Here is a 17,477-nt window from a genome sequence, read left to right on the forward strand (position 1 = left end):
CCGCCAATAAACTCGACAGAAGAAGGAAGGTTATTTTTGTTTTCCTGGTGTGCATCAGATTTAGCCGGTCTGTCTTTCACAGTGTTTGTAAAATTGTTTGGAAACGTCTCTTAGACGTCACAGTGAATATTAAATCTCACGTATTCACATCCTGATCTGAGACCTAAGGATAATGTAACGTGGTGCTGCTTGACCACACAGCAGCAAATGAGAGACGCTGTTACAGATTTTACTGTGAACTCTGTGTCGTGTTGAAACGACAGAGGAAATGGATGAAATGTTCTGCTGCAGGGAGACTAAAGTGCATCAGGAATAAATTAAAATGGGGCTGATTCAACCAAAAGGACCAAAACGCGACCCGACTTTTCTTAATCATTAGTTATACGGAAAGTGAACAGCCTTTGATCTTATTAGATCATGTTTTTCACGTAATTCATTGTCATTTTGTTATTTCACACAAATCAAACTGTCTTTGGGGTGAATTTACTTCAGGCGGTCTCCATGCAAATGTGATATGTTAGCCTGCTAATTCTGCATTTTATGGTTTCTTGTGTTACATGGGTGTGAAATATTTGTGTGGAGGAAAATATAATAAATATTTAGCATGCTCATAGAAGTCAGATATCGATGCGAAAACGTTTGTACGTCATTTTGCACACTACTTAAGTTGTGAGGATCCCAGAAATGCTGATGTCAGTACTGGATTGTAAATCTGTTTTATTGTGTTTCTCATTTATAGAAGTGAGTAAGAATATAATTTAAACACATATCAGTGTTCCTGAGAACAAAAAGTTATATTATACAAATAATGAATGTTTGAGGTCAATGGTACAAATATTTCATGAGGTGTAAGCTGGAATGTTCAGGGTTTTTTTTTTCCATGGTCCACTTCATTGGGTTTAGAGACATCAGACTGTTGCAGATTGGTGTGGTGAAACTTTTCGGCTCTGATCAGTTACTTTAAGATTTTCTTCCTCCCTTTTAAAATGTTGTACTGCATATTCTGTTCTGAGGATTAAAGATCAGCTTTGATTAAGATGAGCCATTTCATTTCTATGCTGCTTACTGTTAGAGCAGAAGATAATACTCCTGCTTGAGTTAGAAGGTTTTCCTCTGCATTTTCCTGCAGAGGCATGCTTGTGTGTGCAAGGTAGGTGTGGCAGAGCTGCTGAATCAGAAGGATTTGGTTTTTTGTTTTTTTTTTCTCCCCTCTGCAGTTTTGCTTTTTAATAGAATCTCAGCAGAGCTCAGCATTCTGCACAGTATGGAGGCATCATGGTCAGCACTGCTGAGGAGTATAGTATGTCTGTAAATTGGTACTTAAGAGTTAATAAGATCTTCTAATGTGGATTTTGGGAGTTTTTGCGTTTTTCTTCTGAACTTAAAATATCTGTAGTGTAATAAGAAGAATATGTAACACCTTCAGGCAGTAGATTTGAATGTGCTGTATATCATAAAACATCAAAACACAAACGACTGTTTTCTTCACCTGCTCAGGGGCTGCGGATGCAATTACTTAGTAGATAAGTGGTGTGAGGCTTTTCCTCTCTGTTTTGAAATAAGTGCATTTTGTAAATGGTCCCTGACAGAAATATACTGAATTATGAAAGATATAAAATGAAAAGATAAACAGGATAAATTAAGTTAGAAATAAATAAATATTGAAGTACTTTAAAACCGTATGTTAATTATAAGCAGTAGAGAGGAAAAACGTTTTAAATTTGTCCCTAAAAACATCAGCAGATGTGGACTTTCTAATATCCACAGGCAGACTGATGCACGATAAGCAAATCCTCTACAGTCTGCTGACGGCTTCTTAATCCTAGGAACACGAACCACACCTGCATGCTGAGACTGCAGGCAGGATCAGTATGGTAACGAGCCTTGAGAAGTTCTGTAATATTAGGGGTTGCAAGACCATTGAGAGGCTTATAAATCAGCAACAGAAGCATGAAATCTGCTCTTTCATTTAAAGAAGTGCATGCATGTGATGTGCACAGACACACACAGTTTAAGCAATGATTCATTATTCAGTGCAACACAACATCCCAAGGTGCCGTTTTCAGCAATGTACTGTAACAGTTGAAAGTTTGGTTTCCCATTCAGTTGAATGGGGAAGTGTGTCCAAAGGTTCAACTGGCACTGTGCATTTTTGTTTTGCAATGTGTATTTATCAAGTCATACAGTCTTATCATGCTGATTAGATTTTATAATATTTTAGGAATTATTTATTTATTTATTCATTTTTACCAGAGATGGCAGAAGATTCAGCACAGACCCTCACCCCAGATAAGAGTTAATTACCAAATGGCACATGCTTTGTGTAGCACATGTTTTTTTGAAACCTTGTTTTCTGAAATGGTTATATTTTAACTTCCCTGGCCATTTGCTTCCATCCCAGGTGCTGGGGAAGGACCACCCAGATGTGGCCAAGCAGCTGAACAACCTGGCCTTGCTCTGTCAGAACCAGGGAAAGTATGATGAGGTGGAGTATTACTACATGAGAGCTCTAGAGATCTACCAAACCAAACTGGGACCTGATGATCCCAACGTGTCCAAGACCAAGAACAACCTGGTGAGAAGGATTTCAGCAAGCTGAAAACTGGTGTTTTAAGAATGGAAGAATCATTGTAAATGGAATCAGTTTAGTGCTGAAAACTATTTATCTCATGCTTATGCAACCATACCAGATGACTCTTCACGTTATCTTGCTAAAATGTATAATGTTGTGTTTGAAGACACTTTTACTCATCTTCTCACTCCAGTGGTCCTCTAGGTAGAAATCTCTTAATTTATACAACGCCAGATCAGTGTTTTATTACTACTTCCGTTGTGTTGTGACCCTTTACAATGTGTCTGTGGTTTTGGGTGCATTGTGTGAATTTGCAGCAGGTATGCCATTAAATGTGTACTGCACATTTATATTTGTGTTTTCTCAGTTTTCAAGACACTGTTTCATTGTTTAATTATTTGTGTTTGTTTTCTGCATTTGCTGCTGTTGCCTTAATTGGGAGTTGTATTGGCCTCTGTTGACGCCCAAAACGTGAATCTGCTGTGAATTACATAATTATTGTATGGCCTTGCCTTGCAATATGGAGCGCCTTGGGGCAACTGTTTGTTGTGATTTGGCGCTATATAAAAAAAAATTGATTGAATTGATTGAATTATCCGCAAAACATGATCACGATTTGTGGTCTTACATTTTGCATTCCTCCAGGAACACCTTAGGGGAAAATCCACACATTGTGTCTAAGCACAGTGCACCGTTGTCATTTCCAAATGGACTCATTCCCTCCCCCAGACTTCCAGCTTTCCCTCCCACTGATGATGATGATGATGATAATAACAATTATATAGGTATACAAGTAATTTTTGTGATTTTTGTTTTTTTTTTCTTTTCTTTTCTGCAACATATATTAGCTGTAGATGTAACAATCCATAGGCCTTTTGGCTGTACCTAATGATAATGTTTAATTAAAAACCAAATGGACAGTTATTTTTAAATACACAATCACATCAATGGTTTGAGGCATTATATTCATTAATTATATTGAGCGTGTCACTAAGTTGTGTTATTTACAAGTGCAGTGTTTTCTGTAAAGTGTACATTAGTTGTCATGTAATATTTGACATTTGCTCATAATGTTCAGTCAGTCAGACTAGAATTTTTCCTGTTTGACTGTAAAAAAACAAACAACGAAAAAACACGCTTAAGCCTCTTACCCAAGAATACAGTGAGGCAGTTAAGTTTTCCCACCCACAAAGATTGAAGAGGTCTCTAATTTTTATCGTAGGTACACTTCAGCTGAGAGACAGAATCTAAAAAAAAATATATATTCTGAAAATCATATTGTATGATTTTTAAACAATTATTTTGCATTTTACTGCATGAAATAAGTATTTGAACACCTACCAACCAGCAAGAATTCTGGCTCTCACAGACCTGTTAGTTTTTCTTTAAGAAGCCCTCCTATTCTGCACTCTTTACCGGTATTAATTGCACCTGTTTGAACTCCTTACCTGTATAAACGACATCTGTCCACACACTCCAACCTAGCCACCATGGCCAAGACACATAACTAGGGTAACTAAGGAGTGGCTTTGTAAGAAGAATTTCAAGGTCCTGGAGTGGCTGAGCCAGTCTCCAGAGCTGAACTCATTAGAAAATCTTTGGAGGAAGCTGAAACTCAAAACCTGAAAGATCTGGAGTAGATCTGTATGGAGGAGTGGACCAAAATCCCTGCTGCAGTGTGTGAAAACTTGATCAAGAACTACAGGAAACGTCTGACCTCTGTAATTGCAAACAAAGGTTTCTGTACCAAATATTAAGGTCTGTTTTTCTATTGTATCAAATACTTATTTCATGCAATAAAATGCAAATTAAGTATTTAAAAATCATACACCATGATTATCTGATTTTTTTTTTTTTAGGTTCTGTCTCTCACAGTTGAAGTGTACCTATGATAAAAAAACTACAGACGTCTCCTTTCTTTGTAGGTGGTAAAACTTGCAAAATCAACAGTAGATCAAATACTTATTTGCCTCACTGTATATCATTAATACATGATAATGCATTTCTGCTAAAACATATTTGTGGTTAATTCCTTCAAAGCCCAAGTTGGATTTTTACAGTGTTAGATTTAACTATTTAGAAATAGTCATTGTATGAAAAATGTAGTTGCTTTGTTACTTCAAAACATTGCTGCTTAGTTTTTAAATAATATAAAATTCACTTTAATAAAATGTAATGCACATTTTAACATTAAGAAGTAGTTATATTTTATATAAAAAGTAACAATTTTGTGCAGCTATTGCTTGGAACGATATATCGTGTAGTGAATGTAAGCCCACCAATACGTTGCAAAATATGGCTGCTGCCACCATATAAATAGTATGATTGAGAGAAAATGATTGTATTTTGCAACTGGATTCCATTTTTTTCCTGAAAACATTAAAAAATATACATAGACTTATAACTCTAAACAGCAGTGTACAGGTAATATGATTGTACAGCTGATCGGTGACGTGCAATTAATAGAACGTAAGCCAAACTGTAAATGTGTATGTATAGCTCATGAAAATTAAGATTGTGTTGATGCACATCTTTTGGTAGTGCTAGAGTCCCTTATTTCAGAGTCGTGACATGATGAGTTGGGGGGGAAAAAGGTCACGTCACTCGTGGGGGGGAAAATAGTGTTCGCTGTTAATCTATTGGCATGTAAATCCAACTATTTTATTCATTTATTTGCTGAAAATGCTGGGTTGCTGTGCATTTGAAGGCACAAATAGACACAACAAGGGCTTCAAGATGTACAGATTCCCTTCAGATCCGAACAGAAGAAAAATTTGGGAAAATAAAGTCAGCTCTGTGGGATGGAAGCCAACATCATTGTCTAAGCTTTGCAAGGTAAATTTATTGTTCAGGCCCATGTACAGTAAAACTCATCTAAACTGTCATCGTATAAACCAGATATTCACAGTCACGGGACAGAAAAAGTCCCAAAGTTTGTGTATTTTTTTCCATGTAATAAACAGCGTATATAACGGATTTTGTACAACGGATTTTTCGCTCACATCTGATAAAATTTCCCATCCTGTCGCAATGCATTAACATTAAAAACCCCTTGCATGTGGGACCGGTGTCATTTCCGTGATTAAAAGCCAGACGTTTATTTTTTCAAACCATGCTCGGACTCGGATCTGCAGCCTGACGTGCACGTGTTAAATCAGACACAAAAAAATGTTGAAAACATAAAAGGTTCATTCAGTAGTTCAGCACAGTTGGCCCCAAAATGGCGCCATGTTCTCATCTCATTTGATGCAACTCTCTCAATATAGGGCCCCTAGGTAGTACAACCCCCCCCCCCCCCAAAAAATGCGGAGGTTTGCAATCAAGAAAACTACTTCAACTGAAAAAAAAATATTTCATTACTGATAGTCACATGTTGCAACTTACATTTTGCGAGACCTACGTTCACTTTTTGTGGACTATTTTATTCACGGTTTGCAGAAAAATTAACAGTTCACGGATATTCACCGTCTGTGAAAATTTACGTTAACGGTTTGTGGATAATTCACGATTTGCAGCAGATTCAGATTTTGGGAGTCAAAACACCTGTACTGAATGTGTCCTAGTCACAGTTACCACTCAGTGAAGTACAGTATACAGATTAAAAATCAGATGTTGGTCAAAACATCTTTATATCGGATGTTTTGACCAACACATAAAGTTTGTGTACTGGAACAGAACCTAAATGTTTAATTCTTTGGTTTCTTACAGGCATCCTGTTACCTGAAGCAAGCAAAGTTCAAGCAGGCTGAGACTTTGTATAAAGAAATCCTCACTCGCGCTCATGAGAGGGAGTTTGGCTCTGTCGATGGTATGATGTGTATAAGCTGCTGAGTGATGATAACGCATTTGTTTTGGATGTTGCAACTTCTTATATGCAGAGTATTTTGCGTAGTAACAACATGCATGAATTGGTCTTCTGTTCACATTCCCTGTGGTTCTCCTTTGTAAAGGTTTATAGTTTCACACTCCTGTTTTTTTGCAGTGGCAGTTGTAAACAAAACTGACCTTTAATTTGAAAAATGAGATCCAGGCCCCATCAGGTGTATTTGGCTTATTGGAGCTTTCTCTTCTCTGCTGTTGTGCTGCATATGTCGATATTCATCAGCACTGACTAGATTCTTTCTTTGCATCTGACTGTTACACCACAGATGAGAACAAACCAATATGGATGCATGCAGAGGAGAGAGAAGAGCAAAGCAAAGTGAGTGTCTGCACCTGCTTTCAATACTTTTTATTGGTGTAAATTATGATTGTGATTACAGTAATCTGCAGTGCTGGGCACAGCTAACCAAAAAGTTAGCTTTGATAACCGTTAATCCACTAGCTGAAAAGTAAACTTTTGTACAGCTAAACCGATAAACCCTTAAACAAAAAAAATTAGCGAAAGTTACAGCTAAACCGCTAACTTTTAGTGTTGACTCCAGTACACTGTAGCTACTGATACTTCTGAGTAAATTCAAAGGCAATCACAAATAACAATGCGCTAGCACTTAAGTCTACAATCAGCCTTCTCTCAGCAAAAGAGACCTGGTGACCAAAGAAAAAGGAAGGGGAGAGGAAAAAAAAAAATTATTTTCACAGCCATACAGTCTTGCAGACATGTTGCAGGAGACATGCACAGCAAGGCAGTTTTGACTTATGGTTAAAATTTTAAACAAACTAATTCCGGACAGGTTATCGAAATTAACATCACCTCTATTATTTTTACAAAGGGAAAATATCAGCTATATGTTGTAGTTTAAAAGTAATGCACTATTTTTGAAGGTTTGAGTGTTTTCAGACACACATGCCAAAAGGCAGTGTGGGAAAATGAGCGTCCTGTCATCTTTGGTTGGTAGGTTTATTTATATGTAAAACCAACACACGTTACTGTGATGTGTGTTGGTTTTTACAAATAAATCTGTATTTGTAAATATGTCTCTTTTTTTTCATTTGTTAAAAAAAAAAAGGCTGAAAAGCTAATCAGCTGTCACAAAAGTTAGCTCCACTGGTTAGCGGACTAGCGGAACTGTGCCCACCACTGGTAATCTGTCTTTTTATAATTTTATTACATTATCATTTTAACATTTGTTTCTTGTGCTAATTATTGGATTATACAAAGATGAAAAGAAAATGCTTATTCAGAACATTGGCATACCACTTCAGTTGGTTTGTGGAATCCAAATATTGTATTAGTCATATTCTGATGTGAGTCAAGTTACACTGACAGCAGTATTTAACTATACTGCTAATAGTGTTTCAAACGGAATAGGGATGGTTACTTATTGGTCACAGTAAGTAACTGAATAATTTCCCCAGTTATTTTTTTGTTCTTTTGGTCACAGTTTAAGATGTTTTATCAGCCTAGATAATGAGGCACAGGAATCCTAATCAGTTTAACCCCCCCCCCCCCCCCCCCAAAAAAAAATCTATTATTTGTTTATTTCTTGGAGCAGCATTGTTATTGTTAAATTCCTTTGTCTTTTAGGGGAAACCGAAGGATGGCTCACCATTTGGAGAATATGGAGGCTGGTACAAAGCTTGTAAAGTAGACAGGTTAGTTTATTTATTGGCTTCAGTGTTTGAGCTTTTGCAGTACATGAGGATGGATAGTGTTCCCAGCAATAGAATGTATTGAGATGATTCTTCCCATCATTATATTAATTTATTAATGTGGCAGAGACGTTTGGCAGAGTTCTAATTTGAGTTTCCTCAGAAGTTGTTGTACTTCTTTGTCATTTCCTTTCATTGTTTTGCTGAAACATTTGGTGAACAAACTACTTAACTCCCTGGCAGGTCTACCATTTCATTTGTATATTATTATTTGCATTAATGTTACATTGTATAAAAATTTTATTTTATCTCTATGATTAAAATTATTTTTCTGAACCACAGTGGCTGTAATGAAATGTCTGTCCTCTTGGTGTGTCCAGCCCCACAGTGACCACGACCTTGAAGAACCTGGGAGCCCTCTACAGGCGGCAGGGCAAGTTGGAGGCAGCAGAGACTCTGGAGGAAGCTGCCATGCGTTCCAGAAAGCAGGTGTGGTCTGTGGTGGTGGTGGTGGTGTGACTGGTAAAAACAGAACATTCCTAGCTGGGTTTTAAAGGTTGCTGTGAAACACATGGCCTTAAAACACCAGCAAGTGGAGGTGGAAGCTGTCACTGCCAAAACTCAGCATCACCTTAGCATTTAGGGTAGATTATAAAAGAGAAGTGTGCACTGTGGTTTGAATATAGAGATGAGTGCAGGTACTCTGGTGGTGTGTTACTTATGAAACTTAATGGAGCTCTCCTGTGGAGGTAACAACAGCCACTGATCTTTACTTGGAGCTTTTGGTTGGATGTAATAGACATTATGAGCAAAGACAAAGTAAGAACATAGATAGATAGATAAATACTCTATTAATCCCGAAGGAAATTATGTGGCGGTCTGTTGCTCCATTCACAAAGATAAAACACACATATTAAAATGCATGTAAGAGTAACAATAAATAATACAGCACAATAAAATTTAAAATAAAAAATAAAAGGAGTTTAAGGCCCTACATGGGACATTTCCGGCTCACATCTGCTCCTGGCTGAAGTGACTGCATTCAGAATGCAGCCACTGCATTCAAGAATTTGAGTGGAACATTTGTTATGATGTTAGTCAGTGGTGCTGGGTTGAAAAGATCGATTCGCCTATTTTTTATCTGTTCCATGGGTTAAAGCTCTTCGTCACCACGATGGATTTCCGTCATTTGGTAAATTTAACCACACATATGTGCGCGCACGTGGTGTCATGCGTGTTTTGGGGCCGAAATATGATACTGAAATACATATGATGTTAGGGTTTAATCAAAGCAGCAGCAGTGTCGGAGTGGATGGTGCCGCACCGCGGAAGAAGGGACTGTGAATTTTCACTCCTCTCCATACTGTTTACGGCTTGCCTTGAGCCACAGTCCTTCTCCCTGTCTTCGTGGGAACATTGGCAGACCTTCCCCAAGTAGAGCAGGGTGTGGCTTAACTTTGAACCTTGAGTCAATGAAGCAATGCTTTGATCTGCTGTTATGGTCTTCTGAAACAGTTGATAGATGTATTAATTTGCTGTCAAATGTCAATATAATACTAGTATTATGGTGCATAACTAGACAATTGGGTAACAGCTAAAAAACAGTTTTAATAACACTAACCCAAATCGATATCAAATGGAATCAAATCGAAATAATCTATTCTGAATCCTAAGAATCGGAATTGAATCGAATCTTGAAATTTGAATCAATACCCAGCTCTATAAGTCATATATGACTAACAGCAGCTATGACTAGTCATATCTATAGAGGGGCTTCCTAAAAATATGTTGAGCTTTTTGATTTTTATTTCATTTACATGTTCATAGTACAACATGCTTAATGCAATTATCAGAACATTAATGACATCTTAGTCCCAAGCAGGCTTTACCATTCAGAATAGCCAGTGCCCTCTATCAAATATGATTTGCCTGTAAAGATGTTATGCATTTTGTTTAGTGTTTTTGTTGGATTACTTTTTTTATACTTGGCTTGATTCTAAATATTAAATAAGATGATGGGACTGGCACCGTATCATTTATCAAGGTTAGTTGCCTGAAGGCTGTTGTCCTTCAGGATCAAGGAAAATCCCAATAAAATTGCTTTAAAATCAGCTTCTGTAAGATGAGCAGTGACGTGTTAGAACAGCTTGATGTTTAATTTGATGCCTGTGCATTGATTTACATTGTCTATAGTTTTTGATTTGATTACTCATTGTAGCTACTAGCTTACGCCGAGGGAGAATCTTTCCTAATCAGAAAACTATTGCTACTTTATTGTGCTCTTGGTTTTATTATTCTTAAAAACATAAGTTGTACGGTGCTGCCCCAAAATAAAGATATGTTGCAATGTGTCTTACATGCTGTGTGGTTATTTTGTATTTGTTGAGAAAAATGTGTGTAACTGTTTATTTATTGCTGTCCTGTTGTATGTGCTGTTTGTGCTTTTTGTTAGGGTCTAGACAGTGTGCATAAGCAACGCGTGGTGGAGGTCTTGAGTGAGCCGGAGGCTCGAGAGAAACAGCGAAGCCGTGAAAGTTTGAACTCTGACACGGTGAAGTACGAAAGCAGTCCAGATGGTGGGGAAGAAGTGAGTATGTGCGTGGAGTGGAATGGGGTAAGTACAGTACACAGCCCTCAAGGTTTAAGAATCTCTAAACCACAGATAAAGTTTAACACACCTCCTGTATCTTTCTGGATTGAGCTGCAATCATGAGTAATGAGTGTCCTTGTGTCAGGACCTTGATTCTGACAGGCAGAAATAGTGTTACTGCTAAAAGTGAGTCAGCTACTTTCTGCAGCGTCCAGTATGGTCCATATGGAATCCAAAACAACAATAACTGCTTTAGTAAGCCTGATAACTGTTAAAATTTCAAATAATTAATATTAATATGATCAACAGGAAGTAATCGTGTGCAATTTTTAAGTGTGTTTCAAGAGAGTTGGAAGGGTAAAAGTACCATCTTAACCAAAGAACATCCATCCAGTAGAAACACGAATGCTGTATGATAGGCAGGAGTTGCTCACTCTTGGGAGGTTCAGTTTGTTGAATCAATTTTGTAAATAAAGGAGGAAAATTAAAAGAAAAATCAGATACCAATCAGTTACTCTTGTCCATGTGACTTTTTTATGTCCATATCATTCTTATGTACAAGTTCTTGTTTGCTTATAATTGACCAGTGTGGTCCTACAACAATCCAGCAATTTATCTTTTATTGGAGCTCACAGTAAGGAAACTAACACTTACAGCTTCAAAGTAATCCAAGATAGTGTGTGTGAAGCCATGTCTAGAAAATACTTTTATTTGACAATAATGCTAATGATGGCACATTTTATGGACAACCTCGCATTCTTTTCTTACTTAACATTTTTAAGAGTGTTTTTGAGCTCATTATTTAACATTTCACTCTGCCACACTGTTATTTCATGAGGCTAAGGTAAATGTCTAACTGTAAAGTCAGTCATTTAAGAGCCAGTATTTTTAAAGTTCAGGCAGGTTTACATTAGGGTGTGATTCAAGCCGACTCGGATTTCAACAAAACTTGGCTCAGAGATGGAACCTACCAAGAAATTAACTTTCCCAAAATTTCTCAACCGAAAACAAAACGCTGACTTTGCCAGGGGTCATCAAAGTTCAAGGCAAAAATACGCAAAACTGATATTTAATTAAAATCCCATCTTTCATGTGGTGTAACATCAATGTTATCAACAAATATAGGCCCTAATCTATCAAATGCAACTGAAAAACATTGGGGTCTTGATGGTGCTGGCCACCAGGGGCCGCCAAAGTACTCAACTTGCCCAATTTTGAGGAAGTCCCGCGGTAGCAGGTGGTATTTTTGCCTTGAACTTTGATGACCCCTGGCAAGGTCACCGTTTGGTTTTCGGTCTGCAAATTTTGGGAAGTTCGTTTCATGGTAGGTTGCACCTCTGAGCCATGTTTCGTTGAAATCCCAGTCGGCTTGAATCACAGCCCGCATGATCCTTAAAAAAATCGGCTCTTAAAAACTTTTACATTTTGTTGGATAAATGTTCACACTTTTTCCTCCATAGGGACAGTCTCCATGCTACCAGATACTTGTAATGACAGTATCACAGTGGCAACAAGAAGCACTTTACTGACCTTCCGGTCACATTAGCTACAAATTAGAGCAACAAGCAGTTGGTGATTGTTTCTTGATGGGTGTTCCCGGGGCATGAACGGCTTGTTACTTGCCAGTATATAAAGACTGAGTGGATTCTTGTCATTTGATTGGTGCTTTGTATGTCACGTGACATGGATTATTTGTCCCATTTGTGTTGCATTGCATTTACCGTGCAAATTTGGTTCCATTCGTATTGCACCATTGCACGCTGCGACCACCGCACACGCTACTGGGGGTTGTGTTTACTTAAACATGACAGTTTGTTTTGCTGACGGACGAAGATTTGAATGAGCTCATTGGAGCTAATTCTTCTAACACAAACAAACAAATCCACTACATCGTAAGCTGTCTGGAGGCACGAAGAGCTGTTAAGATGAAGAGGATGAAGTTAGGATGAAAAGGCTAGACAAATTACTGACACTATTTTTTGCTGGAGTGAGGAAAGTGCAGACAGTAGTCTGTACACGAAGTCAGTGCACATCATCACAGACTACATCTTCAGGATTATTTTTGAACTATCGGAATGTTTTTGAAAGTTGACTGAGATCAATTTTGGACTCCAATTTAAAGTTCGTATTGGACTGTTGACGTCAAAGCACCAGCAGAACACCAAAATGTTCTGTTGTTTATAAATTCAAACCATGTCAAATGACAAGGATCTATTTTTGCCATTATATAAAACAAATGATGAATGTTTTTACATTCTTTCAGTGAAACGAATATGTGGAACGCTCCATCTTTCACCTCTTGAAATATTCGTACCATTGAACTCATAAACATTCATTTTTTGTATATTAATATATATAATGTTTAATGATAGATTATGAAGAACCGGAAAAACTGATGCTGTCACTATGAATTTTTTTCCATGCTTGACTGCTTAATTGTACCGTTTGCTTAATTTGTATCACAGTGGCATTCCTGTAGAATGTTAGAATGCTAACATCTCTGTAAGATGTCTTGTAAATCACTTCAGAGGTATTATCCGGTTATAAAAGGTTTTGGGTTTTTGTGTTTATTTCTCGCCAACGTTTACAAAATATAAGAAGAAAAGGCCAAATGTATTAGATTTATACAGAAATACAGCCATTTTGGAGCATATTCTGGCATTTTGTTTGTGTGATCAGACAGTTGACGTCATGCTGCCTTTTTACTCAGATTGGCAGACAGTCGCTGTGTCGTGTCCAAATGAAAAGATCAACCCCAACTTCTCAAAATAGAGCTCAGGTTAAAAAAAAAAAAAAAAAATCCAACTTCCCCTTTAATGTGGCAAAGTGAAAAGCTTGTATCTGTGCTTCTGGCATAGTACTTTGCGTTTACTGCATTACTTTGATAGTAATAAACACTTTCCCAGTCAATTAGCTTTTTGCAGTTTCGGCTAACTTTCATTTCCAGCAGTAAGGATCCTCAGCTTGTGAACAACCACTTTAGTCCCTCTGCAGCAGAGCTACATCTCTTTAGATTATCTGCAGTATTTGCTCAGCCTCTCTGTGCTGAGTGGAGGCTGCTGCCTTTCAGAATTGGCCTATTCACATAGTAACAGTAGTTATAGCAGCGTGAACAGCCAGTCAGCATCTTGTCCTTGAGTCTTCCGTGGGTTGTCCCTCGGGTTGTGACTCTGAGGTTTGCTGTGACACACGTTAATGTTGAAGCGTCGTGTCTGGTCAGGAAGTCCTTGCTGCTTTTTTCGGATACATTTATGTCCTACTGATTTGAGGGCATGTTAGTCAGCCTTGTATAGGAAAGATCAACCCGAAAGTTGATTTTAACTGTATGTAGTATGTATAAAGTCGTTTTTTGAGTCTTCTGGTTGTCCTCTGATTGATGCAACATTAAGTAATGTCTGAAATTTCACCATAATATTAACAAATATATGTCGTGATTAGATCTTTTTTAACATTGGAATAATCTATTGCAATACTGTATTGCAATTGTCTAAACTAGCCATTCCCAAATTTAAGAAAGCTGGGGTTCGTTTTGAAATCTGACAATTGTCTGGGTGTCCACCCATACCTTTAAGCAAAGTTTTGATTGACACATGAGACTATGATATATATATTATTAAAGTAGGCCATATAAATAAGAGATGACAGTGTCAATCTCATGGCTTTGTTTTATTACTTCTGATTGAATTTTTGTTTAAAATAATCACATTTTTTGGTAATTTTGAAGTTTATTAGAAGGTTGAAAATCCATATTTATTTTTAATGACCTCTCGTAGCCCACCTGCAGTATCTTCATGGACCACCGCGGCTTACACTGATCTAATGGTACAGATAATTATGAATGTACACTGCTGACGTAAGATTAAAGCAGGTCCAGACTGTCAGTCATTTCTATGTATGTATGTACTGTACCTTTCATCACTTTCCTGCAGATGTCAAACTTCTAAAGTTAGATAAGCTACTTTTTTTTTTTTTTTTTTACTGATAATGTGTCAGAATAAATTTAAAATACTAATACCATCCTTGCCTAAACCAGGTACCAAAATAAATTTTATTCTCACCAGTATCAGTAAGTCATATGACAAACATCGTAGCTTGACATGGGCTCTGTACTGTACCCCTCAGTGTCCTCTGGACATGATGTTTTGTCACCCGTGTTGCTTGGACTTTATTCACAGGCATTTTGTTTTATTGTGTGATGTTGCTGCTTGAGAATGAGAAGTGTTTTTTATTTGATTCCCCCCCCCCCCCCTTTAGATTTTTATCATTCTCCTTTGTTCATATTGTCAGCATGTTAGCAGCCAGAGACAATGGAAAAACTGCAAAGCGGAATGTTCAGATGGCACACAGGCTAACAGTGAACATTAACACTTAAATCAAAATTTTGATTGTAACTTTGTTGGATTGAATTTCAGACATCTTATATCTATTAATCTGGAACAAACAGGACAAACAATGTTGTAAAGGACAATTAAGCAGGGAGTTAAAGAGCAAACTTCACTTTACTTGCGAAGTTGCGAACGATGTGAACAGGAAGCAATCGTGGCTCAAAACACTTCTCATTGGAAAATAACGGAGAAGCAACCTGAGCTTCTCATATGTTTACATAAAACAAACAATAGCAACATCTAAAAACCCAAATAATATATTTACAAGACTTTTAGGCACAATATACAAAGAGTTTTGTGTTGCAATGTTAATGCTGTTGTCTGTGTGCAGCGGTTAAATTGCAGCCTGATCAGAGTATCTCAATGCATTTATCATGTTAATGTTGGGTGAGGTGATGGTCTAGTGGTTAAGCGTGGGCTTGAGACTAGAGGATCGTCGGTTCAAATCCCAGCCTGACTGGAAAATCACTAAGGACTCTTGGGCAAGGTCCTTAATCCCCTTTGCTCCTGGTGTGTAGTGAGCCTTGCATGGCAGCAGCGTGACATCAGGGTGAATGTGAGGCATTGATGTGTAAAGCGCTTTGAGCATCTGATGCAGATGGAAAGCACTATATAAATGCAGTCCATTCAATGACATCTCGCAGAGGGGCGAACTCTCCAAAGTTTTGTGGGATTTGAAACCTCAATAGGGCAAATGCAGGTGCTGTATGTGTTTTTCAGGTTTGAAATGACGTTGTATGTACCTGTTTCTAAGAAAAAAATTAAAAATCTGCTCGACTTCACCACTTTTTTACCTGACGTCAAGGATGATAAACTTTTTTTATGGAGTCTTAAAAGACTTTTGCGCTCTCAACCTGGAAAAACTGAGTCTTAGTACATGATTATCAGTCGTAAGTTGTTTAAAAATATACTTTAACAGTTCAACAAAGTTGCTTTTATAGACTGACTTGAAGTATGAAAACAATACAGTAATCTTAATTTTAAAATAGCTGAAACATTAAACAGAAGCTTTAAGTATGAAGTCTTCAAATTATAATCTAAAAAATCCTCCGTAGCTATCTGGCTGCTCTTCTGTGTTGTGCACCTGTATATCTTTTCATTTTTGTTGGTCTGTTTTTCCTCAGTGATGTCAATAGTTTCCTCCACACAGTATCTCTCCAACTTGAAGTTGAATTGTTCCATAACACCATCTGGTGGCAACAATTTATACCTCAGTTACTCAGCCACAGTCCTGGTCAGAATTATTAGCGCCTCTGAATTTTAAGTATGGAAATTAAATTATGCTAATAAATATATAAATTCAGTTTAAATATTTTTGTATAATCAAAAAAAATTATACGAGGTCTGTCAATAAAGTATAGGTCCTTTTTATTTTTTTCAAAAACTATATGGATTTCATTCATATGTTTTGACGTCAGACATGCTTGAACCCTCGTGCGCATGCGTGAGTTTTTCCACGCCTGTCGGTGACGTCATTCGCCTGTGAGCACTCCTTGTGGGAGGAGTCGTCCAGCCCCTCGTCTGAATTCCTTTGTCTGAGAAGTTGCTGAGAGACTGGCGCTTTGTTTGATCAAAATTTTTTCTAAACCTGTGAGGCACATCGAAGTGGACATGGTTCGAAAAATTAAGCTGGTTTTCGGTGAAAATTTTAACGGCTGATGAGAGATTTTGAGGTGATACTGTCGCTTTAAGGACTTCCCACGGTGCAAGACGTCACGCAGCGCTCTCAGGCGCCGTTGTCAGCCTGTTTCAAGCTGAAAACCTCCACATTTCAGGCTCTATTGATCCAGGACGTCGTGAGAGAACAGAGAAGTTTCAGAAGAAGTCGGTTTCAGCATTTTATCCGGATATTCCACTGTTAAAGGAGATTTTTTTAATGAAAGACGTGCGGACGGATTGCAGCGTCGGCTCACAGCCGCTGCGACGCTCCGCCACAGGAAAAACACCTCTGTTGGAAGCCTTAAGGACAAATTGGAACATGTCCAGCTGTTAAACAATTTCTCATATACTCACTCCACTGAAAGCCATCAAAAGCCGCCTGGATTTTGCAAATGGTTATCAACACGGAGGTGTTTTTCCTGTGCCGCTGTACCGCGCCGGCTGCGTCCCGACGCGCGGACAGCCCTAGTATAATGCTCACTTGTTGAACAGCAAAAGGTGAATATAGTAATAAATAAACACATATATAACATGTACAGTTATTGGTACATGTTAAGTTTACTGGATAATGTGAGTTTTGCAACCCTTTTTTTTTTTTTTGCAGGTGTTGAATACATGAACATTTCAGAGTCACTGAATATGTCTTGAATGTCTTCATATCAGTATATCAGTAATTACGAAATACAAACAGTCTGGTAATTCTGTCTGTAGTAACTGTTCTCAAAAACCGAGTGATTGT

At 37.7% G+C, this 17,477-nt stretch overlaps 1 protein-coding gene across 6 annotated transcripts in view; it reads left to right on the forward strand.

Moving 5' to 3' along the window:
- Positions 1-17,477, forward strand: part of klc1a (kinesin light chain 1a) — a 109,614-nt gene that overhangs the window by 57,312 nt on the left and 34,825 nt on the right. For 3 of the 6 annotated variants that reach the window (XM_034159917.1, XM_034159920.1, XM_034159918.1), the window contains exons 8-13: positions 2,402-2,575; positions 6,281-6,380; positions 6,721-6,773; positions 8,040-8,107; positions 8,485-8,593; positions 10,557-10,718. In XM_034159917.1, coding sequence (XP_034015808.1) covers positions 2,402-2,575; positions 6,281-6,380; positions 6,721-6,773; positions 8,040-8,107; positions 8,485-8,593; positions 10,557-10,718 — 666 coding nt within the window. The remainder of the gene's footprint in view (positions 1-2,401; positions 2,576-6,280; positions 6,381-6,720; positions 6,774-8,039; positions 8,108-8,484; positions 8,594-10,556; positions 10,719-17,477) is intronic. The other 3 variants (XM_034159919.1, XM_034159921.1, XM_034159922.1) reach the window with 1 other exon arrangement.

Source organism: Thalassophryne amazonica, chromosome 19 (assembly GCF_902500255.1).
Source record: "Thalassophryne amazonica chromosome 19, fThaAma1.1, whole genome shotgun sequence".
Classification (NCBI taxonomy): Eukaryota; Metazoa; Chordata; class Actinopteri; order Batrachoidiformes; family Batrachoididae; genus Thalassophryne; species Thalassophryne amazonica.